This window comes from Molossus molossus, unplaced genomic scaffold, assembly GCF_014108415.1.
Source record: "Molossus molossus isolate mMolMol1 unplaced genomic scaffold, mMolMol1.p scaffold_m16_p_17, whole genome shotgun sequence".
Lineage (NCBI taxonomy): Eukaryota > Metazoa > Chordata > Mammalia > Chiroptera > Molossidae > Molossus > Molossus molossus.
The window spans coordinates 68,586,032-68,609,927 of NW_023425352.1; the positions used below are offsets into that span (position 1 = coordinate 68,586,032).

General features: G+C 60.7%; 1 protein-coding gene across 1 annotated transcript; it reads right to left on the minus strand.

Moving 5' to 3' along the window:
- Positions 1-430: 430 nt before the first annotated feature.
- On the minus strand, positions 431-4,697 carry CUNH10orf71 (chromosome unknown C10orf71 homolog). Its single transcript, XM_036265424.1, has one exon. It carries the CDS (start codon positions 4,565-4,567, stop codon positions 470-472), a length of 4,098 nt encoding a protein of 1,365 aa, XP_036121317.1. The 5' UTR covers positions 4,568-4,697; the 3' UTR covers positions 431-469.
- Positions 4,698-23,896: the final 19,199 nt, after the last annotated feature.

Genomic DNA, 23,896 nt, shown 5'->3' on the forward strand with positions numbered 1-23,896 from the left:
GCACGGGCTGCCGAGTCGGGCGCATGTCTGCTGGAGGGGTGTGCTGGGGTCTGCGAGCCCGGCGGGTTTGGCATGTTCTGGGGCTGAGCGCCCTTCAGAGGGAGTGTGCCGGGGGCTGAACAGAACAGTTCTGCGGGGTGGGGGGGTGGGGGGATCCCCTGGAGGCCAGAGGAGAGGCCGGAGGAAGAAAGGGGAAGAGAAGAGACACGGAGCAGGCCTGTGGTTCGGAAAGGGGTTCAGAAGGGACCAGGTCATGCAAGCAGCCCCTCCCAGGGAGGGGAGCCCCAGGGATGCCCGGGAGGCTGTGTTTTCAGAATCCCCGGGTTCTTTGAGACTAAGGATCTCACATGGCTAAGTAAGCGGTGAGTGTGTGTGTGTGTGTGTGTGTGTGTGTGTGTGTGTGTGTGGTCTGGGTGAGGGGAAGGAAGCTCTTCTGGGTTTATTGGGGGTTGTTAGTTTGCTGTAATTCTCAAGAAATGCCTTCTGTGGCAAAGTCCTCTAGGTCGTTGGTGCAGATGATGCCCAGGCTTGCTGTGTCTACCGCCCCCTCCCCTGGGATCCGGGGAGACTCCCTGGAGCCCCGGCCAGCCGCGTGCTGGGTGGGGTCGCCCTGAGGCCCGGGGGCGGGCTGCGGGTCAGCGTGGGGGGCGCTCTGGGGCCCAGGGCCCTGCCTCAGGAAGGTGGGGGAGGAGAGCTGTGAGGAGCAGCGCGGGGGCATCACGGCCGCGGGCAGGGGCCGGAGGCCCGGGTACAGCACGTAGGGGACCGCGAGCATGTCCAGCGGGCGTGCTTCAGGGGAACCCTCCTCTGAAGATGGGATGGGGACCTTGACATATTTGCCTGTCTCTGGGTCATAGAAGGTCTTGATTTTCACCTGAAGCGGCAGGTCGAAGACAAAATACTCCCCAGATTGGGGGTCTTGGAGGACCTTCTGGGTGGCAGGGTAGGGGAGCAGGGGCATGAGGGACTGGGGCCTCCCAGGCCGCCTCCTGAGCGGCTCGGGGAAGGTGGACACGGAGTGGCGGTGCACAGGAGGAGGCAGGGCACGGACAGCCGGGAACCTGGGCAGCGGCCTCTCCCCGGGGGACAAGGGCCCGTGCTCCGCGTCTTCCCCCGGGGGCTGCTCCTGGGCTTTGCCGGGGGCTTCCTGGGCCTGGTCCGTCTTTCTGCGCTTACTTGCCAGCTTCTTTGCCCGCCGCAGGGCCTTTTCTGTCTTGGGCGGGACTGCGGGCGGCTTGGCGGCGGCCCTTTCGAGGTGAGAAGAAGGCTCTGCCCTTTCAGGGAAGACAGCCGGGCTGGCGGCCACCTCCAGCACGGAGCCTCCTGGAGACAGCGCCCTGAGGTGTTCCGCTGACGGCTCCAGCTGGGGGTCAGAGCTGGCTTCCCACACGAAGGCGTGCGTCAGGTCCTCCCTCCGGGCGGCCCTGGCAGGGCTGGGGTTGGCCCAGGTGCTGGCACGGGGCTCCCCTGGCATCAGGCCCAGCTCACTGGGCCCCTGAGAAGTGTCGTCCCAGACACTGCTGGCGGCAGGGGAGTGCCCACTGCTCCCCTCCAGAGAGCTGCTGTGGGGGGACGTGGCCAGCTCGCCGGCCGCCCATCTCCCTGGGGGCCCTGCTCTGGGTGTACACAAAAAGTGACTTTTGCAATCTTGTGTCTGCTCTTCCCAAGACGGTCCGAGCTGCTGTGGGGGGGGCTGGTCTTGTGAGCCACCTTCGGGCAGAGTGATTGTGGGGATGCACCGCAGAGCCTCCAGCTTCCCTGGGTCACTGTCACTCACCGAGGCCTTCCACAGGGCATCCGGGGGTGGCTCCGCCCCCTCGCCCTCTCCTGCCAGAGGAGGAGATGACACAGTCCCCATTGTCTCCATCCTGGACACACTGGCCACGCCCCCACGGTCCTCCACGCCCCTGTGGCCCACATGCTTCAAGGGTGGGCCCCTCATGCCAGTGGTTATCGGGGTGCTGGGCATTTCCTGGCTCTTGCCTGGCCTTGGCAATGCCTCCTCTCTTTGGCCACCGCCCAGCGGGTCCTCTGAGGACAAGGCCCTCAGGAGGGGCAGCATGATGGGTCTTATCACGGGGGTGGCCCTGAGGGTGTTGTCCTTGATTGCAAACAGCCTGTGCCTGTTCGCAGCGGGAGAGGGTGAGGGGTCTTTGGCATGTGACAGGGCTACACCCCTACTCTCCCCGCTCCAAGGGACTCTGAAGTCAGCTTCCTCCCTCGACGCCTTCCGGGGTCTCCCTCCACCTACACGCTCTCCTTCTGCTTGCCAAGGTCGCCTCTCGCTCTGCCCCCCCACGCGCGTGGGCCCGTCACCGAAGGCACAGTGCTGCGGCTCCTCGGCCCCTGCCCCGGCCCCCGCCTCGTCCTTCCCACCGTCGCCTGCACCCAGGGCACTCCTGGCGTCCTGCGGGCTCTCGGCGGCCAGCCAAGGCTTCTGCTGGTCCTCGAACGAGGCAAAGGACTGGTCGGAGGAGCTGGTGCTGAACTTGGCCTTGCCCTGGAGGCCGGGCGCAAAGTCCGACTGGGTATCACTGTAAAACACGTCCTCCTCCTCGGGGGAAAGGGGCCCTGGCGAGACCTTCTGGGTGAAGTTCGGATTCTGAAGTCCTGCCTCTGTCTCGGGTTCTGTCTCTTGAGAGAGGGACCTGGAGAAGCCGTTCTCCAGGCAGGGGGTGTGTGGCCGCAGGGCCCTCCCCACCGCAGGCCCTGCGCTGCGGAGCGGGAGGCCCAGGCGCTCCCTGGGGTCTGGAGACCAGCTGTGCCTGGCGGCTTCGAGCTGGGAGCCGTCCTTGGTGGCGTCCTGCTCCGGGCTGTTGCCGACAGCCTCCCCGTTGACACAGAAGGAGGCTTTGGTGAGGGCGGGGGGCGAGCCAAGGGTCAGACAGTTGTCCGCAGAGGGCGCGCCGGGATCCGCTTTTGGGTCCCCCTGGGTACTGACGTAGGACAGAGGAGTGTCAGCGGCTCTCTCCTCGGGAGGCACCTGTGGGGGGCTTTCCTCAAGCCCGTCGGGAAGGACGCCGTTGCTCACGGGGTCTTGCTTGCCTCTGCCTTTCTCATCGCCCTTCAGGAGAACCGAGGGGCTGTAGGTGCTCCTGACCCGCCTCCGCACGTCCTTGAGGTGGAACAGCAGGCCGGGCGCGGCCCTGTCGCCGTCCCGGGGGGCACTCTCGCCGGGCTCCTGCTCCTGGAACCCGTTCAGCTGTCCTGCGGGGGGCGGGGCTGTCTGCGCGGGCGGGCTGCTGGACGGCTCCAGGACCTGCTTGGTGGGGATGATGGGGGTCAGCAGCTCACTGATGTTGAAAGGAGGGGTGTAACAGTCTCCGGGCTCCGCTGCATGGTCAGGGGCCTCGTTTTCCGGGCACGGCCCCTGGGGATCGCGCTCCGCACACAGGGCCGGGCCTGGCCGGCTGGGCCGCTTCCCCTCCGCAGGGCCCTGCGCACTTGCCTTGCCTCCTCTGCCAGCCTTCGGTTTCCTCCACGGGGCCTGGGCCGACTTCCTCTGAAGGTCGGGCTGCGCGCCCGAAGCGTTGTCCTCCCCGGGGGACACCCGAACGCCTGGGTCCGCAGCTCTCCAGGGCCCCGGCACGGAGACAGTGCCCGCTGCCAGCCTGTCCTCTTGGCCACAGCCGGCCCGGAGCGGGCAGGGAGAGAGTCGGCGCTCGGGGGCCCGGGGCTCTCTCGGCTGGGGGGCGCTGCCACGGGTGGGGGGTCTGCCTTCAGGGGCAGCCTCGGCGGGGCCCTTCCTGTCCCGCAGTCTTGGCTGGCGGGAGCTCCACGACTCAAAGGCGCTGTTCTCGCTGTGGAGGAAGGTGCCTTTGCGGGCCCACTCCTGGCTCCTCCCGGGCTCGCCCGCGGCGGCTCTGTGGGGTGGAGAGCAGAGCCGGGGCTCCGACGAGCTGCCGGGGCCCTGACAGGCCACCTCAGGGCTCCCGGGGGCCTCCCGCTCTGCGTGCTGCCTGCCGGGCTGGTGGCCCTGCGGCCGGCCGGAGCCTTCGGCGGGCACCCTTCTGACGGTCAGAAAGGCAGAATCAAAGCAGAAGTTGACACCACTGTCTGGGAGAGGAGCGAATTTGGGGGGGCTCTTGACAGCTGGAGGCTTGCTGGTGGGAGGCCTGTCGAAAGACTTGATCAGCGAGGACACTTTGGGAGTAGGCTTGCTGCTGCTCCGCAGGCCAGGCAGGGGCACCTCCAGCCTGCGCAGGGCGGGTGTCAGCGGGGGGCTGCCTGTGGAGCACTCCTCCTCTCCTTGGACGTACTTGGGCAGCTGCTGGAAGGTGGCCGCCCAGCCCGCGTGCTCCGCGCCCTGGGACGGCAACTGACTCCAGATGCCGCTCTTCCTGCGGGTGTGGCTCACGCTTCCCTGGTGGCAAGTCCCCAGCACCTGGCGGGTGAGCTCTGGCGACAGGGTCAGGTCCGAGTCACTGAAGGACGTGTCTTCTGAGATGCACAGACTCCGAAAGGCCCGGTCGGTGAGGCTGCTCACCTCCCTGTCCGCGTCGTCCAGCACGCTGCCGATGCTCGAGGTGTCGCTGAAGCCGTCCGCGCACTTCTTGTTCCCCTGCATCGCTGCTGCTGAGAAGCTGTCCCGGGCCCGCGGCGGCTCCTCTGCGCGATGCTTCTGGAAGGGCTGGATGTAGCCTTCTTCCCACAAAACTACAGTCCCCGTGGATCAGATGCAGCTGCAGAGGGATTATTTTTCTCTGCAGAAGGAAGAACACCAAGGTATGAAAAGGGGACCTGACTGAGTGGCTCCCTGCAAGAGCCACACGCTGCCAGGCGGTAATGGCCCACAGTAGTCACTTTCGTGTCAACCTGGGTGGGCCCTGGTGCCCAGCCAAATGCCAGTCTACATGTTGCTTTGAAGGTAATTTCTTTAGATGTAATTAACATTTAAATATAGACTTTGAGTAATGCAGATTGCCCTCATCATGTGGGTGAGTCTCATGCAAAAGAGGGAGCACCCCGAGGAGGGAGAATTCTACTCCAGTCCCTGGCTGCAGCTGCACCATCCACCCCTCGGGGTCCAGCCTCTGGCCTGCAGATGTGGTGTTTCCCAGCCCCCACGGTTGCCTGGGCCACTTTCTTACTAGACATCTCACGACATTTTGGCCAGCGACTGCCTGTATATTTGATGGCAGTTCCACAAGATTATAACGGAGCTGAAGAATTCCTATCCCTTGGGGGCATCGTACCCGCCTAATGTTGTATCGAAACCCTTTCCTCACGTGTTCGTGGTGACCTTCTGTGCGGCCTGCAGTCCGTACGGTCATGCTCTTGATGGTGACCATGAATGGCTGTCGCCGGTTTACGTGTGTACTAGGTTATACCTTCTATCAGTATCTGGAGTGTACCCTCTCTACCTGTAAAAAACCTTGGTGTGAAAAGCGTGCCTGTTACGCCGGCAGCGTGTGCCTTTCGGGTTTACTGGGTCTCCTGGGGGCACCGTCTCCCTCGCGTTTGATTGGGTCCGTGCAGTTTTGACAGGGCAGGCTTGTAGCCCAGGTGGGCACCATCTAGGTTTGGGTAGATGTGCCCTGTGATGTTTCTCAGAACGTTCCCATCGCTAAGTGCGCACGGCAGTGTGGGTACGTGTCCCTTTGGCTCTGTTCCTCCGGAGAACCTGACTCAGTGCCTGAAGCTCAGACGTCCCTTCTGCAGAGAGGTCTTCTCTGACATTCCGGGGGCCCCCTCCCTCTCCCTCTCTCCCAGGGGCTGGTTTATTTCCTTCATGGTACGGAGCATAGTCTAAAATTAAATTTACTTCTTTGTTGCCTATGTCATCATTAGATGTAAGAACCGGGAGTTTAAGAGACATTAAACTGTCTGCTCACTCAGTGGCCTTGTCCCAAAGCCACCCCAAGAGGACACAGTCCTCCAGAGCCTACATCTCCTGGGCTCCCTCATTCCCTGCCTTGACCTTGGGTGTGACCAGTGGGAGGTGCCAGTAGGAGCCTGGAGTGAAGGGGGCCTGTTTACCCTCCCCCCGGGGCTGCAGGAGGCTGACTTCACTCTTTTTGAGTGACTTCACATCCTGGGATCTCCCGAATTCTGCCCCTGCATTACACTTTCTTTTTCTTCTTGTTCTTCTGCCTCCTCCTCCTCCTCCTCCTCCTCCTCCTCCTTTTCTTCCTCCTCCTCCTCCTCTTCCTCTTCTTCCTCCTCCTCCTCCTCCTCTTCTTCCTCTTCTTCCTCCTCCTCTTCTTCTTCTTCTTCTTCCCCTCCTCCTTCTTCTTCTTCTAATTTTAGAGAGAGGAAGGGGGAGAGAGAGAAACATTGATCGGTTGTCTCCCACGCATGCCCTGACTAAACCCAACACCTGATATATGAGATGACACTCCAGGCAAGTGAGCCACACTGGCGAGGGCTCTTTATTTTAAAATTGTGGTAAAATATACACCACCTAAAATGTGCCATCTTAAACATTTTTAAGTGTGCAGTTCAGTAGTGTTAAGAACATTCATATTGTGCAAATATCACCACCATCCGTCTCTCGAACTGTTTTATCTTGCAAAACCGAACTCCCGCCTCGCACAATGACTCCTATTGTCTTCCCCCAGCCCGGCAACCACAGCCAGTCTCCACGACTTTGACTCTCCTAGGGCCTCACAGGGGTGACATCGTTGAGAATTGTGCTTCTATGACTGGCTTGTTCACTCAGCATGATGTCTTCGGTTCATCCAGGCTGCAGCCTGTGTCAGAGCTCCCTTCCTTCTTCAGGCTGAGTAGTCACCGTCTGTAAGTACCGCCTTCCATGTGCCCATCGTCTGTCCGTGGGCACGAGGGTGCTTCCACTCGGGGCTACTGGGGATGGTGCTGCCCTCGACATTGTGTCCAGATATCTGTTCCAGATCCTGTTTGCAGTCCCTCAGGGCTCGCACCCAGAGGGGGTTGTAATTCCACTTTTAATTTTTGAAGAAGCCGTCAGACTGGTTCCATAGCAGCTGCCATTCTGCATTCCCAGCAGCAGCGCACGAGGTTCAGAACCTCCTCGTCCTTAACAGCACTGACTAATTTCTGCTTTCGATAGTAGCCATCCCAGTGGGTTTGCATGGAACATTAGTTCCCTTTTGGGTCCTGTCTGAGATGCTGCCTTGTGCCGGGGTCCTGACCACCACTCCTGCCGATGCTGAGAACTGGCCTGGCCCGCAGCAGGGGGTACGTAATGAGTACACAAAAAGTTAGACAGTCCGGCTGGTGTGGCTCTGTGGGTGAGCATTGACCCTGCACCAAGAGGTCTCCGGTTCGATTCCCGGTCAGGACACATGCCCAGGTTGTGGGCCTGATCCCCAGTGGGGGGCATGCAGGAGACGGCCAATCAATGTTCTCTCTCATCCATGTTTCTATCTCTCTCTCCCTCTCTCTTTCTAAAATCAATAATAATAATAATAATAATGAAGTTAGAGAAAATAGCAAGTTCAGACCTAGAGGGGGCTCAGGTGGGGCATTTGGGGCAGCAGTCGGCCGGCAGGGCGCTGGGAGCCTGCAGCTGACAGGTGGAGACCTGCCTCACGGTGGCCTCTGTCCACATCAGCAGGCGCTGGCGGAGCGGGGACAGGGGAGCCCTCCGTCTGGGACCATCCTTGTCCCCGGTGGGAATGCGCACAGGACGTGCTCGGCCCGCAGGGCTGTCTTCTCCCGGGGGTGCCCTCCCTGGGGCTCCTGCTCACCTCTCAGACCACAGCACTGCAGGAGTTTCCAGTGATGACTGGCGGGCAGGCCACCTGCTCTTATAAATGAAAGAAAGGAACAGAGGCTGCTGGATGAAGCGAAGGACTTTGAGTTCTGGCACAGGCAGGAGGTGACAGGGAACCACCACCCGCCCTGGGAAAGCCCTTCACAGGCCCCTCAGCCTCCAACCAGGGCTGCCTGCTGCCCAGCAAACTCAGTGCAGGCCCCCCAGGAGGCTGGGGAAGCGCAGGGTGTCTGCCTCAGTCCCTGCTGCCCCCAGCTCTGCTCCTTCCCAGCTCCCCTCCTCCAGCACTTCCTCCTCCATCACTGCCTCTCCTCCAGCCCTGCCTCCTCCATCACTGCCTCTCCTCCAGTACCTCCTCTCCTCCAGCACTTCCTCCTCCATCACTGCCTCTCCTCCATCACTTCCTCTCCTCCAGCACTTCCTCCTCCATCACTTCCTCTTCTCCAGCACTTCCTCCTCCATCACTGCCTCTCCTCCAGCCCTGCCTCCTCCATCACTGCCTCTCCTCCAGCACTTCCTCCTCCATCACTTCCTCTCCTCCAGCACCTCCTCCTCCATCACTGCCTCTCCTCCAGCACTGCCTCCTCCATCACTGCCTCCTCCATCACTTCCTCTTCTCCATCACTGCCTCTCCTCCAGCACTGCCTCCTCCATCACTGCCTCTCCTCCAGCACTGCCTCCTCCATCACTTCCTCCTCCATCACTTCCTCCTCCATCACTTCCTCCTCCATCACTTCCTCTTCTCCATCACTGCCTCTCCTCCAGCACTGCCTCCTCCATCACTTCCTCCTCCATCACTTCCTCTTCTCCATCACTGCCTCTCCTCCAGCACTGCCTCCTCCATCACTGCCTCCTCCATCACTTCCTCTTCTCCATCACTGCCTCTCCTCCAGCACTGCCTCCTCCATCACTGCCTCTCCTCCAGCACTGCCTCCTCCATCACTTCCTCCTCCATCACTTCCTCTTCTCCATCACTGCCTCTTCTCCATCACTGCCTCTCCTCCATCACTGCCTCCTCCATCACTTCCTCCTCCATCACTTCCTCTTCTCCATCACTTCCTCTCCTCCAGCACTTCCTCCTCCAGCACTTCCTCCTCCAGCACTTCCTCCTCCAGCACTTCCTCTCCTCCAGCACTTCCTCCTCCAGCACTTCCTCTCCTCCAGCACTTCCTCTCCTCCAGCACCTCCTCTCCTCCAGCACTTCCTCCTCCATCACTTCCTCCTCCAGCACTTCCTCTCCTCCAGCACTTCCTCTCCTCCAGCACTTCCTCCTCCAGCACTTCCTCCTCCAGCACTTCCTCTCCTCCATCACCGCCCCTCCTCCATCACTTCCTCCTTCATCACTTCCTCTCCTCCAGCACTTCCTCTCCTCCAGCACTTCCTCTCCTCCAGCACTTCCTCCTCCAGCACTTCCTCCTCCAGCACTTCCTCTCCTCCAGCACTTCCTCCTCCAGCACTTCCTCCTCCATCACTTCCTCCTCCAGCACTTCCTCTCCTCCAGCACTTCCTCTCCTCCAGCACTTCCTCCTCCAGCACTTCCTCCTCCAGCACTTCCTCTTCTCCATCACTGCCTCTTCTCCATCACTGCCTCTCCTCCATCACTGCCTCCTCCATCACTTCCTCTTCTCCATCACTTCCTCTCCTCCAGCACTTCCTCCTCCAGCACTTCCTCCTCCAGCACTTCCTCTCCTCCAGCACTTCCTCCTCCAGCACTTCCTCCTCCATCACTTCCTCCTCCAGCACTTCCTCTCCTCCAGCACTTCCTCTCCTCCAGCACTTCCTCCTCCAGCACTTCCTCCTCCAGCACTTCCTCTCCTCCATCACCGCCCCTCCTCCATCACCGCCCCTCCTCCATCACTTCCTCTCCTCCAGCACTTCCTCTCCTCCAGCACTTCCTCTCCTCCAGCACTTCCTCTCCTCCAGCACTTCCTCTCCTCCAGCACCTCCTCTCCTCCAGCACTTCCTCCTCCATCACTGCCTCTCCTCCAGCACCTCCTCTCCTCCAGCACTTCCTCTCCTCCATCACTTCCTCTCCTCCAGCACCTCCTCTCCTCCAGCACTTCCTCCTCCATCACTTCCTCCTCCAGCACTTCCTCTCCTCCAGCACTTCCTCCTCCATCACTGCCTCTCCTCCAGCACTGCCTCCTCCAGCACTTCCTCTCCTCCAGCACTTCCTCTCCTCCATCACCTCCTCTCCTCTATCACTTCCTCTACAAACGCGGGAGCTGAACGCCCTTTCTCAGCCTCTTGAGCAGCCAGCGTGGCAGGCTGCCCACGGTCCTGATGCGGGATGGAAATTCCCGCACGTCTGGGAGAACTCATCCTCTGTAATCAGAGGAATGATCTCCGCTGTCTGCACCCTGTGGGAGCCTTTCTTCTTGCTTTGCGGGGCTCGAAGACTGAGCTGAGTGTATTTATTGGAAGGACTTCTGTAACGAAGCACCACACTCTGGACACCCAGAGCCCCAGAAACTTGCTCTCCCACAGTCTGAGGCTGGACGCCCCGAACCGAGGCATCAGCAGGGTCCCTTCCGTGGCTGTGAGGGAAGGGTCTGCTCCAGGCTCCTCTCCTTGGCTTACAGATGTACCATCATCCTCTCCCTGTGCCTCTTCACAATGTCTCCTCTGTGTTCAAATCCTCCTTTTAATAAGGACAAGTCCTGTTGCAGAAGAGCTCACCCCAATGAATGCATCTGAGAGCCCACCCTAATGACCTTATCTTAACTAATTACATCCTCACTGACCCTATTTCCAAAGATCACATCTGAGGTACGGGGTTAGAACTTCAACATATGCATTGTGAAGTGTAAACAGTTCAACTCATGACATCGAGACCTTCTGGTTGCACTTGAGGGTGGCACAGTGACTCGAAGGCCGATTGGCTGAAGATGGCCGTGTGGACAGAGGGACAGTCCTGGGTCCTCGCTGGCCCTGCGGGGCCGTGAGCCCATGCTGGAACCACCTCCACTTAGAGTTTGGGAAACGAGTGGGTGAGGGACCTTCAGCCACTGGGAGTCCAGTCTCCGGTCCCTTGAGGTCTTAGCGACATAGTGAGGGTGACTTCTGGTGTCCTGAATGCTGAAGTTTTAACCCTGGGCGGTAGCTGAGCTCAGTAATACTGGGGCTTCTACTTTCCACATGAAGATGAAAATAAAATTGTTGGAGAGCTGAATTTACACTCTTCATGTTAAGTAGGCTCTCTCAGCCAGTCAAACACCCCCGACTGTCAGGGGTACGTGTTCCTTTGAACACTCAGCTTCTACCCCTTTCTCTGCGCGAAAGCTCTGTGCCTTTAGGAGAAGTCCCTCTGTCTGTGGGGTTCAGTCCTGTTGGGCTGAAGGTCAAGGGGCCCGTGGAGACCACGTGGGCCAGTGCAGACGTGCAGCAGGGAGTCCCGGATGCTTGTCCTGAGTGACGTGGGGATGGGAACAAGCGCTCTGCCCTTCCCCGCAGAGAATTTCAGCCTTCGCCTGGAGTACGAGGGCTCCCACTTCCTCGGAATACTCACCCATTTCTGCCTCATTTGTCCAGTGTCTATGTCTGTTGTGTGTGGACAAAGAACCCTAGCTGGTCTTGGGTTTGAGTCGTAATTCCAGACAGGAATGAAGGGTGTTCACTGGTGTTTAGAGTACTGGAAGCTAACCCCATCCCCTCTGCCCCCGGAAAAGGAGAGACCTCCCATGGGTAGCCCTGTTCAGATCTTCTCTGTAATTCTGACTCGATTTACCTGGGATCAGAGGGGGTACTCATTAGACTGGCCTCGTCCCCTCCCCCACCCCCGGGGCCCACTAACCACAACAGGTGTTTCCAGGCGCTGGCTCTCGGGCTGGGGTCCATACCTGTCACGGCAGTGAGCGCAGCTGGGGCCTGCCTTGCCGGGCTTGGGGGTCTGTCGCTTTAAAACTTCTTTTCATGCGTATGTTGGCTGCCGTCACTGCCCATCTAGAAAAAGGAGGAAACATAATTTCAGTTGAACCCATGTGACCAAAGGCCCAAGCACGTGTTCAGTGCAAAAGATACCTTTCAAAGGCAGCACTACACTTGGCTGTCACTTTGTAAAAAGCCACACTTGAACGCAACAAAGTTCTAAGCATAGTCATTTTGGGTGAAAACTGATATGGGGCCAATTATATTCCTTCCAATGTTCATTAATTTGTCTACGGTCTGAGAACTCTTTGGGATGTGTTTTAAGCCTTGGGGATTTCTAACACGACTGGCCCAGGTGTGAATCGTGTTTGCTGGTCAGGTCTGACCAGAGGCCCCTTTCTTTCCCACTTGGGTGAATAACTCAGGTTTTACAATAAAGGAAATGAGAGCAGCTGAACCCGGATCCACTGATCGAGCAGTAGGGTCCCGTGTCCGCGTCATTGTTGGCAGGAGGCCTATCTATTCTGACAGCTAAGAGAACCAAAAGGCTGCCCCGGAGCGTTTTAAGAGTGCCGAGAACAATGTGTAAACCAATTGAAATAAATCCCCTGCACACGTGTTGAAGGCAGACCCTCAGACCTGCCCCAGACCGTCCTCGCCTCGGGGTTCCCTTGCTCGCCTCGCCCGCGGGGTGTCAATAGCGCTCATCTTACTGACTCGAGGTGGCGGAGCGCTCTTCGCTGGGGACTCGCTGGCCCGTCCCTGACTCCCAGGCTCCCCCTCATGCCCCAAGCAGCTGGCGTTTCCTTTTCCACCGATCGTGCATCTTAACCATTATTCATGTTTTGGAGATAGATGGTTGCTTCTTTCTCTCAAGTCGAAAGAAATTCTTTAAACCTTCCTTGCCTCCGTGTACGAAACGCACCGACACGGGGCCGAGGAGCGGGGCAGGCGGTGCTCTGAAGTGGGTGTCTTTATCCTAACGTCTTCGGGGCAACACAGACAGAAAGGAGGAGCGAGGAAAAGAAACAGTTGTGCTAAGCAGGACCTCTGGCCTTGGGCCTTCCGGCCACCCGAACCGCACAGTGGCCTGCTCATGTCACTGAACAGTGAGTCCACCCACTCCCTGCCTGCGCTCCACAGAGGCACGGTTTCGGCAGAGAATGACGTCCTTCAGCCTCTGATGTGGACGAGGACGGGACACGAGCAGAAGGACGTGGTGACTTCTCTGTGTGAACATTTGGGGACGTGTCTGTGCTCAGGTCCACGGACTCGCTGTCATTGCTCTGTTTCCCAGAGCTCAGCACACCACGTCCCGCCCCCTGCGTTGGGCCGTGTGAAGGCGGCCAAGCTGAACTGGGGAGTCCGGCCCCCAGAGCACGTCTCAGGTGAAAGGGTGTGGTACCCTCCGGTGACATAAATGAGGAGGATCTGCCATTGCCGAGCCGTGTTATAGACCAGGTCTCGAGTCTGCACTATGAACACGCAGACAGAGGTGAACATGTAACCACACACGGTAAGTTCCTGCTTACGTCTACGGCCTTCAAACTCGTGTGTTCTCTTAGACGTGTCTCCTCCTCGCCTCCCGCTATTTCCTCAAGTCCTTTCGCTCTGCCCGAGGCCCTCCCTCCCCACTGGGTCTTCCAAGGAGTCTCTGCTCCGCGCCTGACTGGGCTTCCCAGAGCAGTCCAGGCTGTTGGCCACTAGCTTCTTGAGAAGCTCTCCTACCTTGACAGGTGGGAGCACAGTCTTCTCCCCCCAACCTCCACCCCCCGCATGCTCAGTGTCTTATCCTCCTGCCCTGGATGCTTGGATTCCCTCCACTCCAGGCCCCGGCCTCGTCTCCCTCCCCGGACGGTCTCCATGGCCAGTTGCACCCACACGCGTGGTCGCAGGGAGCAGCTGCACACTGACGGCAGGTCCCACCAGGCCACTGGCCTGGGCTCCAGGCCCGATCTCCAGCTGCCCCTGGAGGGCTCCACGCCGACCCTCACAGCTCCACACACCCACGCGTTGAAAACAGAAGCCATGACCTTCCCACAGGCCATTTCTCCCCTGGGATCCCAGGAATCTGCTGCCCTCCCTTCTCTCTGTGCCTCCCCCCACCTGACCCCCTGTGTCCTCCTCATTTCAGGGCCATCTGTCGAACTGACCGAGTCTGAGAGCACCCCTGAGTCAGCTTTCTCGTGGTGGGCCCTTTGCACAGCCACCACCGAATTCCAGCACTTCCAGGTCTCACGTGACGCTCTTGTCCCTGGAGTGTGGCCAACGCTGCCAAACTACCGTGGACTGAAAGACCGCATTTGCAGAGAGTGTTCGCTCTCTCTCCTGGTCCCTTATAGGGGCCTCTGCATGACCCTCCGGTGCTCCTGGTGGGGGAGCTGGTCTCCCCCCTCCTCCAGGCCTATGGTGCTCGGCATGAGGGAGCTACAGGCCCGCGTGGTCCTGGTGTGGCTCCTTCCGTGGTAGTGCCTCTGCCTGCAAGGTCTCTGTCCCTTGGTCGCCGGCTGCTGACCACTTCTCCTCGATTCTAGTTCTCATACAATTAAACACAAATTACTTGTGTTGCTTTCTTGCTTTGTCTGCTGTGGCTGTCTCTCCAGTAAGCCTTTGAGCTCCGGGAAGTGAGTCCCCAGCTCGTTCGTCTCGGACTGACCGGATGCCGGTGCGTGAAGCCACGCGTCAGTGTTTTCCGCGGCCCTTGCGGGGTGCGCTGGGCCCCCCGGGTGTGAGGACGGAGCTTGCTGCCGTGTGCGGGGTGCAGACGGAGGGCTCCAGCCTGCTGCCCACGCTCTCGTCGCCTCCCACGGGCTCCTGGCCGGCACCTGGCCCAGGCCTGCGAGCCCACACTGCCCGGCTCTGCCGGCCTGCCCCAGGCTGTGAGGACAGGACGTGGCGAGGGAGGGGGCTGGTCCATGTCACGCCCTGGGGGCCTGATTCAGATGTCCACATACAGCCCCTCAGCCAAGCCCCGTGACTGGGGAAGTGTGACACCCCGGGACCATTCCTGATTGGCCATCCAGGGGGCCCAGCTCCAACACAGTAGCCAGCACGCGGACGCGCACAGTCCGCTCACTCCTGAGAGGATGTGACGGAGCCTCAGCGAGCGGAGAGAACGGTCCCCGTCAGTGAGCACTTGCTCGGTACACGTCCCATGAGGTATCTGAGTATACTTTCTCTTAGTCAGAGTTAGCTTTCAAATTAATCATCACACACACAGACTTAAAACAGGTATTCATTGTTCATCTGAAATTCAAATTTTGATGAACATTCTGACTTTTATCTGGCAACCTGAGGTCCCACTAACTTTTAGGAGCCGAGGAGGGTCAGCCAGACGAGGCCAATGCGGTGCGTCCCCCCGGGGATGACTTATGTTTTCACAGGGCCCTGCCGTACAGGACGCATTAAATGATCTCATTTAATTCTCATGAGCCCTGTGAGGTGGGGTGACCGGGCCTTATTGTTATCATGTTCTAGGTGGAGAAATAAAAAAACAGAGAGGTACAGAATATACTCAGAGTCACACAGCATGCACAGAGAACAGGGGCTGGGATTCATTTGACCACCACCCTGCGCCTTCTTCAGGACACTACCCTAACCGTGGTCATGGGCTCAGGTGTGCACAAGGGTGCGCCTGGGGCTCATGGGTCAGAGTTCAAGGGAGGACTGAGGACAGGTGAGGCTAGGTGGAGAAAGGACTTTCATGCTCTTCATGTCCCAGCAATGTTCTCAGCTCAGTGTTCCATGACAACCCCAGGAGGGGGAGTGGTGAGTGGGCCCGTAAGTACAGGGCCCCTCGTACCGGGAGGGGCGTGCGGGGGCCCAGGGCTGTGCAGAGCCGGGAGGGACGCCCCAGCTCCCAAGGAGGCGGCTCAGCTCGCCTCGGGCTGCCCTTCTCTGCACAGGAAGCCATTGGGGTTTGCTGTGCTGCTGGGTTTGACCACTTGCCTGTGGTGTGGTTTTGGAGCCCAAGCTCTTTGGGTGAATTTAATTACCTTAATTGAATGGCATTTTCACTTCTCGGGAAAGGGAAGCAGGAAGCCAGTGGAGATGACAGGGGTTGGCTTTATCACACCCAGAAGGCCCTAACACGTCGGAATCGATTTCTCTTGCTCCTCTTTCTGGGCGGTTTTTTGAGTCATTGACGTGGGCAGGCCTTGAGGAGCCGCTCGGTGTCGTGAACGGTGACGAATGGCCCGTTCAGCCAGCGGGTCTGCAGAGGTCCCCACCGGCCGCCACCACCGCACCCCACCCACACCAGGCTTGCCCAGGACCAGGCCCCGTTGGCCAGTCGTGGGCCAAGCACTTGACCTCTCTGTGCAAGTGCCAGAGCCCGTCTGCTTGCTGCTTCGGAGATGGTGTCCACGCCCATGTTCTACGGTAAAATGACAGCCCATCCTCGGCGGGGTCCTTCCGGCAGGGGAGCAGCTGTGCAGGGTCTGTGGGCGGCGGTGCTCACTCGTTCCCTGCTCCCCATCTTCAGCTGAGGAAACTGAGGCTCCCTGCTCCCCATCTTCCAGCTGAGGAAACTGAGGCTCCCTGGCTGTGAGGCTGCATGTGCGGGGCCTCCCGGCCTGGTACATGTAGGGATCCAGGACACCCCCTTTGGGGGACATGTCTGAGAAACCAGCTCGCTGGTCTCGCGGAGCTGCTCAGGCGGCTGCGGGGGTCCTGCTGCCTTTGGGGGAGCTGCCACGTCTGGCCCGGGTGCCGTCTGGTCCGCTGTGTCCGGGCGGGCCGTCTCCTCAGGAGCCTCAGAGCACTGCCCAGACCGGGCTGTGTCCGCAGTTCCCACAGCGCAAGGGCGGGGCTGATCCAATGGGGCGCTCCCTGGGACGGACGGTGCCGACCCCCCTGCCTCACGTCCTGGGGGAGCCCAGCCGCGGGGCAGGGGGCAGGCAGGCGTGGGGAGATGGGTGCCGAGCCGTGTGTGCAGCTGGCTCTCTGGGGCGCGAGCCCTGCTCTGCAGCCTGGTGCTTCCCTGCTACTGACCCGGCTCCAGGGCAGAGTTGGGGCGAGCACATAGAGGGCCCCATGCGCCGTGCCTGTAGGGGCTCTGACCGGGTATTCGGGCAGCGGTCGAACCCCACGAAGACTCTCAGCAGCACATCTCATGCTCCTTCTGACCATTCCCGGTGACCAGGCGTCGTGAGATCAGTTCTGGGAGCTCCTGGTGGTCAGGGGCCTGGGCTCCGCCTGCACTACCTCTGGACGCTGCCCTCTACCAGCGGAGCTCAGCCCGGGCACTGCCCACCTCTCGGCCCTGCTGTAGCGAGAGCTGCGGCGGCCAGGTGCCCCTTGCACAAGGGGCCTCAGTCCCTCTGTGGGCTCAGAGGTGCCTTAGCAGGCAACTACACTGGCACCAAAGGTAAAAGTAGGGGCAGGAGAGAGATGACCTGAAAGAGCCCTGCCCTCTTCCCCCTCGGGCCCCCAGAGGGGTGAGTACCATCCACATGCTATGGCCTGGGAGGGGAGGAGGGGACTTGTCACAGAGGCGGAAAGCTGGGGACGAGAAAGGGACAGGCTGGCAGGAACGGTTTCGCTGCTCGGCCCTTTGACCGGTTGGCCGTCCTGTTAGACCCGACCCGAAGTCCCCGGGGGCACCCCTGCTTGAGAGCTGCTGTCACAGAATCAAGGAGAGCGCATTGGCCCAGCCTCTGGAACATCGCTGGTTCATCCATTCGTCCATTCACTCCCTCCACGTTTCCCAGGACACCTCGCCCTGGACCCTGGAAGGGGCAGAACTGCGAAGGCCGAGGCAGTGTCCGGGCAGCCCCGAGCCTCTACCTGTCCCTGCAGAACAGGGGCCATAAAAATCGCCTTGGCTCTGCCCACCCCCAGCGGGCTGCTCCCCAGACTGGAGCGGGCTGAAGGACATTACCACGCACCTGGACTTTGAGGCAGCCGCTGCCTGCGCGTCTCCAGATGCTCGGAGCCACCCGACTCCCCAGATCCTGCGGCACCCCACGCCAGCCAGGGGGCACCTGCCACACTGTGCTTCACCTGCAAGCTGCTGAGCAGTGGGGTGTGGGTGCCCTTTCTCTCTGTCTCCCCAGAGCAGAGGTTTCACACTTGTTTGGTTTTCTCTCAATACACAGTAAGAAACACATACATCACGGCACAGCGCGTGCTCAGGTATATATAAATGAATAAAATTCATGGAGTGAGACTTACCCTGCGTGTATGTACTGTCTGATATTTCCATTCTGTTCTGTTCTGTTATATTCTATGGTATTCTATTCTGTCCTTTCATTTAAAAACCCGTTTATAATTTACTAAGTGATTTCAGCACCAGTAATGAGTTATGATCTTCAGGGTTTTAAAAAACCTGTTTCCGACTAGGCTCAGTCGCTGCTGCCGTGTTCGTAGTGATGCTGGGTTTTCATCGGGATGGAAAAACGGAGACCGAGGCCCAAGCTGCGACTGGCATGGTCCGACCAGATTCCCAGGGGAGAGGGGCGGAGGCACAGGGTGGGGGTCCAGGGACCAGGCCTTGCCCTTCTGCTTCATGCTGTGTCCCCAGCCCCCTCACAGTGCTGGGCCCAGCACAGGCCGTTCATGTGTTAAACAAACAGCTGACGGATGAATAGGAGAAACCCATTTGCTGAGCGCCTGGCTAAGATGGGCACTGAGTGTACTCCAGTGCTATCGACTCATATTTACTACTACGCAGCGAATTCTTCCAACAACCTGCAGAGCAGGAATTACTCTTGTTCCTTACAGAGGACAAACCTGGATCCGGAGGAGTTTAGCACCTGGTGGGGTGGGGCTTGAAGCCGGGGCGCTGGAGAGGGAGAGGGTCCCGCAACCTGTGTTTACGGTGGCTCTTCCGGAAGCTTCTGAATGCCTGCCGCGGGGGAGAACCATGCTCAGCACCACCCACCCGGGCCACCCTGCAGCCCCCCCTAGTCCTCGCCTGCAGGCTCCTGGAGCTAATCTCAAGGACCCCGGCCATTCCTCGGCCGGTGTGGCTCCGTGGTGGGCGTGGACCCTGCACCAAGAGGTCGCCGGTTCGATTCCCGGTCAGGGCACACGCCCAGGTTGTGGGCCCGATCCCCAGTGGGGCGCGTGCAGGAGGCGGCCAGTCAGTGTTCTCTCTCATCAATGTTTCTCTCTCTCTCCTTCCTCTCTCTCTCAAATCAATAAAGAAAAAAAGAACCGCGGCCACAACGTCCTTCTATCCCCTGTACCCTTACACTTGGCGGCCACCCCAGGTGGAGGCCTTGGCCCACGGCTCTCCAGCCCCCGGGTGTGGACTCACAGGAGTTGGACAGTCACTCTCTCTGTCTGAGCCTCCCCGAGCCCTCTTGCAGCCCAGGGCGGGCGGGAAGCACAGGCAGCAGCCCGGTGCTCACGGAAGCTCCTGTGGATTGGGAAGTAGGTGTTGCGGGGGGGCTGTCCCTGATGGCCTGACTCCAGCTTGGAGAGCCTGTTCCAGAGGGGAGCCCTTCCAGGCTTCCAGAGAGGGGCACTGGGTTGGCTGGTGGCGCGGTGTCCCGCGGCAACCATCCCTTCTCCAGCCCTTGGGGGCGACACCCCTAGAAAGCAGCCCTGGGCAGAGAAAGGAGGTTCCAGGAGGGCTCCTAGAACACAGGAGGGCAGGGTGCTGCAGAGCCCCCCTCACGCTCTGTCCCCCCTAACCTGGTGCCGTGGGCTGGGCGCAGAAGCAGAGAAGCGGAGCTGAGGGCCGTGGCTGAGCATCAGCGCCCTGCTGGCTGCTTCCAGCACCCTCCTGGCTGCTTCCAGCACCCTCCTGTTCACCAGCTCGTCCTGTTCACCAGCTCGTCCTGTTCACCAGCTCCTCCTTCCTGCCGTGCACTTGACTTCTCTAAATCTTTAAAACAATTTTCAGTTACAGTCAACATGCAGTGTTATACCCACAATCTCCTTCAGGGGTCACAACCTCTGGGCAAGGCAGGTGGGGCTTATGCTAAAGGAATCTGAGGTGGAGAAATGGAGGATCAGAGAGGTTGAGCAGCTTGCTCAAGGTCACACAGCCTGGGAGCAGGGAGCTGGAACTCAGTCCCAGGTCTCCTTGCTACACACCTCTGCCCTCCCCACGCGGCCCAGGCGGGAGGGCCTCGGTGTGGGGCTGTCCCCTGCAACAGTGCCCTGCGGGGACGTGAGCGGCAGCCAGCCTCCCTCCCAGCGCCGCTCTCCCCTCTCCTCCGCCTCCTCCCACCAGGGAGCACTGGCGTCAGTAGAGCCAGAGAAGGCGTTAGCGCGACCGGATGTCCTGCAGGGAGCATCCAAGAGGGCGCCAGCTTCCTTGTCCCTGTGTGGGCAGGAAGGGGAGAGTACCTGAGATAGGGGAGAGCCGCTGGGAGTTCCTCGACCACACACGTGTGAGCACACACGCACACGCATGCGCGCGCGCTCATACACACACACACACATGCGCGCGCGCTCATACACACACACGCACGCGCACGCGCACACACGCGTGCACACACACCCACGGCGCCGCCCGGCTGTCCCAGCCTTCTCTTTTCCCCGGAGGCTGGGAAGTGGGTGGGCGATGGCTGGTTAGCCAAAGGCAGCGGCTTTTCCCCGACCAGTGTGGCAGAGGGGACCCCGGCTCTGCCCGGCAGGAGGAGCAGAACTTCCCTGCCGTGGGGCGTGGCCATGGCGCCCACAAACACCGGCTTTCTTCACGGAAGCCTCACGGAAGCCTCGGAGGCAGGAAACAGAACTCAGATGCGGCCACTCAGGTCGTCCTTCCGAAAAGCAAACGGTTGCCCCTCCCGCGGCAAGGGTACCAGGGCTCTAGTTGACGGAAAGGTAGCTCCTTGGGGGGCTCCTGCTGTCGAAGGACCAGGCGGGCACCTCGCCCCTTCTTCCCACGAGGGTCCACTCCTCAGCGGGCCCTGGGCTTGTCAGACAGCCTGCTGGGGCCCCTCGAGCACTGGGGGATGCTGGGGTGCCGTCCTGGGACCTCACCTGAAACCTGCTACCCTGGGCCTTGGGTGACGGTCACAGGCTCTTGGGCCACTTGGGTCTCACGGTTGTGAGCACAGTGGTTTGGACAGCTCACAGCCTGGCTCTGGACAGGGTCAGACAGGGGCCGTCTCCCAGAGCCGCCTGTGCAGGGGCGGCAGGAGAGGGGTCTCAGGCACACGTGCTCCAAGGCCGGGGAGGGAGCTCTGGCTGCCAGTCCGCACACACAGCCAGCTGGTCTCGCCCGGGCACCACGCAGAGCCGGTGGGAGGAGCAGGGTTAGGGTCAGACAGTGCCCCGTGCCCTAGCCCTGTGCCCCTCTGAGCCTTGCTCATGGGTCCGCAGCACCGCCCTCCCCAGGTGGTGAGGGGGGAGGGCTGCCCACAGGAGCCTCACACGGAGAACGAAGACCGACTGAGGAGGGAGAGTCCCCCGCGGGGCCCTGGGCTCCGGAGCAGGCAGTGCCGGCGGGACGCTCGGCACCCGCAGTGCTGGACCCCGAAGGCCTGCGGCTGCCTGGAGACCCGTGCAGGACCCGGGGACGCTCTCTAGGCGCTGGAACGGCCGCTCCTCGCTCCTCATCCCGATGGCACAGCCGGAAGGGCGTGGACGGAGGTCACCTCCCTGAGCGTGGTCCCTGGCCGTCCTGGCCGAGCGTGGCCCTCTGCACCTGACTAACCCACTGTGCTTTGGTTTCCCCGTCTGTAAATGGGGTTACTGGTGACACCGCTTCGAGGAGTCAGCGTGAGGACCCAGTGAGCCTGTCTGACGTGGTAGGTCCCTGGTCACCTGCTCAACCCAGGGCCAGGGTCCGAGGGTCACTAGGATGACTTTGCCTTTTAAAGCAGACGGGGGAGAGAAGTGAGCCAGCGACCGAGTCAGCGTCCAGAGGGCTCCCTGTCCTCGGACTCCCGTTTGTGTGCGTTCTGGGTTCCCGCCTTAGCCGACCCTGGGGTCTTGTTCTAGGACTGAAGGCAGCTGCCCGGCGGCCGTGTCCCCGCGAGTGCCACCTCCCGGAACCGTGGGCCCGCAGCTCTGAGGAGCCACCCGAGGCTGGGGGAACCCTGCCTGCTCGGTCACAGTGTGGACGCCTGTCCCCCCGTCCTTGAGAGCTAAGAGTCAGGTTAGGTGATGTAAACGAGGCAAAATTCGATACAGTTCTCACCGCCGTTCTCTTCCCGAGGGGCTGGGACAGAGCAGAGGCTGCTGCTGGTGTGCGCCGAGGTACCCACACTCTGCCACGCTGCCACGTGGCGGGAACGTCACTCCCTCTGGGGTGGGTCCTCCACCCCAAGCCCTAAAGGTGCCCAGATCCACGACCCTCGTTGGCCCCAGAGGGAAGGCAGTGGTGATGTGTTAGTGGGCAGTGGTCACTGTGTCGCTGTGAGGATGGGCTCAGTCCGCCGGGCCATGAGCATCCTCAGCTGAGCCCCAAAGAACTGAGGTTCATCTTCAGTGGCCTCGGGAGGAAAAGCCCACACGGGGGTTCAAGCAGGAAAGGGACGGATGGCTGGATACTGAGGGAGCAAGCAGCTCTTGGACCCCTCGCGCGTGCCTGGCGCTTCTCATGGGTGCTCACTGAACGTGCAAAGGGCCCTGTGAGATGGCAGCCGGCCGTGGCCTCCCCACCTCGCAGAGGGCACGTGGGGGCTCAGGGGTGGCCGAGAAGGCAGAGCTGGCCTGTGAAGACACTGCTGAGCACCCCAGGGCCCCCTGCGAGCAGGTGGACCCCCGCTGCTGGCCCGCCGAGACACGCGTGGCTTTTCTACGGAAGGTGTGGCTCCTGGTGGCTTCTGCAGAGACGCTTTGGACGCTGCTGTGAGCTGCCGTCCACGGGGAGTTAGAGAAAGAGGTGCCTCAGACCTCAAGTTTGCGGCTCAGCCCTCAGTGGCCGTGCGTCCTGGGCAACCTGTCGACCCGCGGTGCCCGCTGTGTGAAGGGAACAGAGCTGCCGTGCCGGATGGCCTAGAGCCACGCAGGGCGCAGAAGACTGTGCCCACGGGGCTGACGAAGCAGCAATCGTCCAGTGAGAATGGCGAGCCCCTGAGGGCGCCTGGCTCTGAGTTCTGACCGCTCGACCTCAGGGGCAGACAGGGCCAGGTGAGGGGACGAGCTGGGGCGCTGCGCTGAGGCTGCCCAGGGCAGGGCATCTGAGGACAGCTCTGGAGCAGCCTGGCCACCGCAGGCCGGCTCAGAGGCTGCAGCCTGCGACCAGCCCCAGGTCAGCCGCCGCGGAAAGCACTGGACGCGCAAACAAATCGGTCCCTCTCCTCCGGCCCCTCCTTAAGCTTCCGGGGAGGCCTCACGACGGGAGACGGCTGGGATGAAACTGCCCTCGGCTCAGCCTGGCGGCCCGCAGTGACCGCTGGCTTGCGCTGGGGACGACCCCGCAGCGGTGCTCCCGGCTCCATCTGTGGGTCGTGGTCACGTGCCTTGACCCTGCCTGCCCCCTCCATCTGCGCCCCCAGCGTGGGTGGCCTGACCGCTGGGAAACAAGTAGAACTAAGAGGTGTCTGGGCCTCCCAACTACATGAAATATGAGACGGAGCCCGGCAGGTGTGCTCAGTGGTGAGCGTCGACCCGGCACCAGGAGGTCGCTGGTCGATTCCGGTCAGGGCCCGTGCCCAGGGGTGGGCCCGACCCCCAGTGAGGGCGTGCAGGAGGCGGCCAATCGACGTCCTCTCTCATCCATGTTTCCATCTCTCTCCCTCTCCCTTCCTCTCTCTCTAAAATCAATAAACAAAAAATATTTTATTAAAACAAAAAGATTTTGTTGTAGGCCATGGGCTGCCTCAGTTTGGTGAACGTGGCTTAAGCACTGCTTGGGAATAAGGCCCAGACCTGCTGCGGCCTGCTGGGAAGGGCCAGCCCTGTGTGTCCACAGCCTTTCGTCTCAGCGGCCACCCGGACGATGGGGCGGAGCCCCAGGGGACAGCAGGCTGCAGGACGGGGATTTCCGGCCCAGGCGGGGGGCAGGGCTATTTCCGGACCTGGGGCTTCCCCTCTCCTCAGGCTCGCTGGGGCTTCCTCAGGGTCGGGAACGAGACGTGGAAGTAAGAAGTCACGTCTGAGGCTCCGTGACCCTCTGTGACCTCCCTGCACACACCTCTGTCCCTGTGTGCAGGGCACCCAGCCCTCTGCTCCCAGCACCCAGCATGCCACCAGCCCTCCCTCCCTTGGCACAGTTGCTCACACCCAGTGAGTCTCTGGGCACCAGAGAGCAGTCACAATGTCCCCTCCCACAGACTCAGGGGCAGACACAGGCTGGACTCAGGTCACCTGGAGATGTCTATTTATAAACCATCCTGATAATCTGCCTGCTTAGCCCCGGCCACACTCCACGGCGAAGCTGACCCGCCCGGTGGCAAACTGAACATTTCCTGTACCAGCCAGACT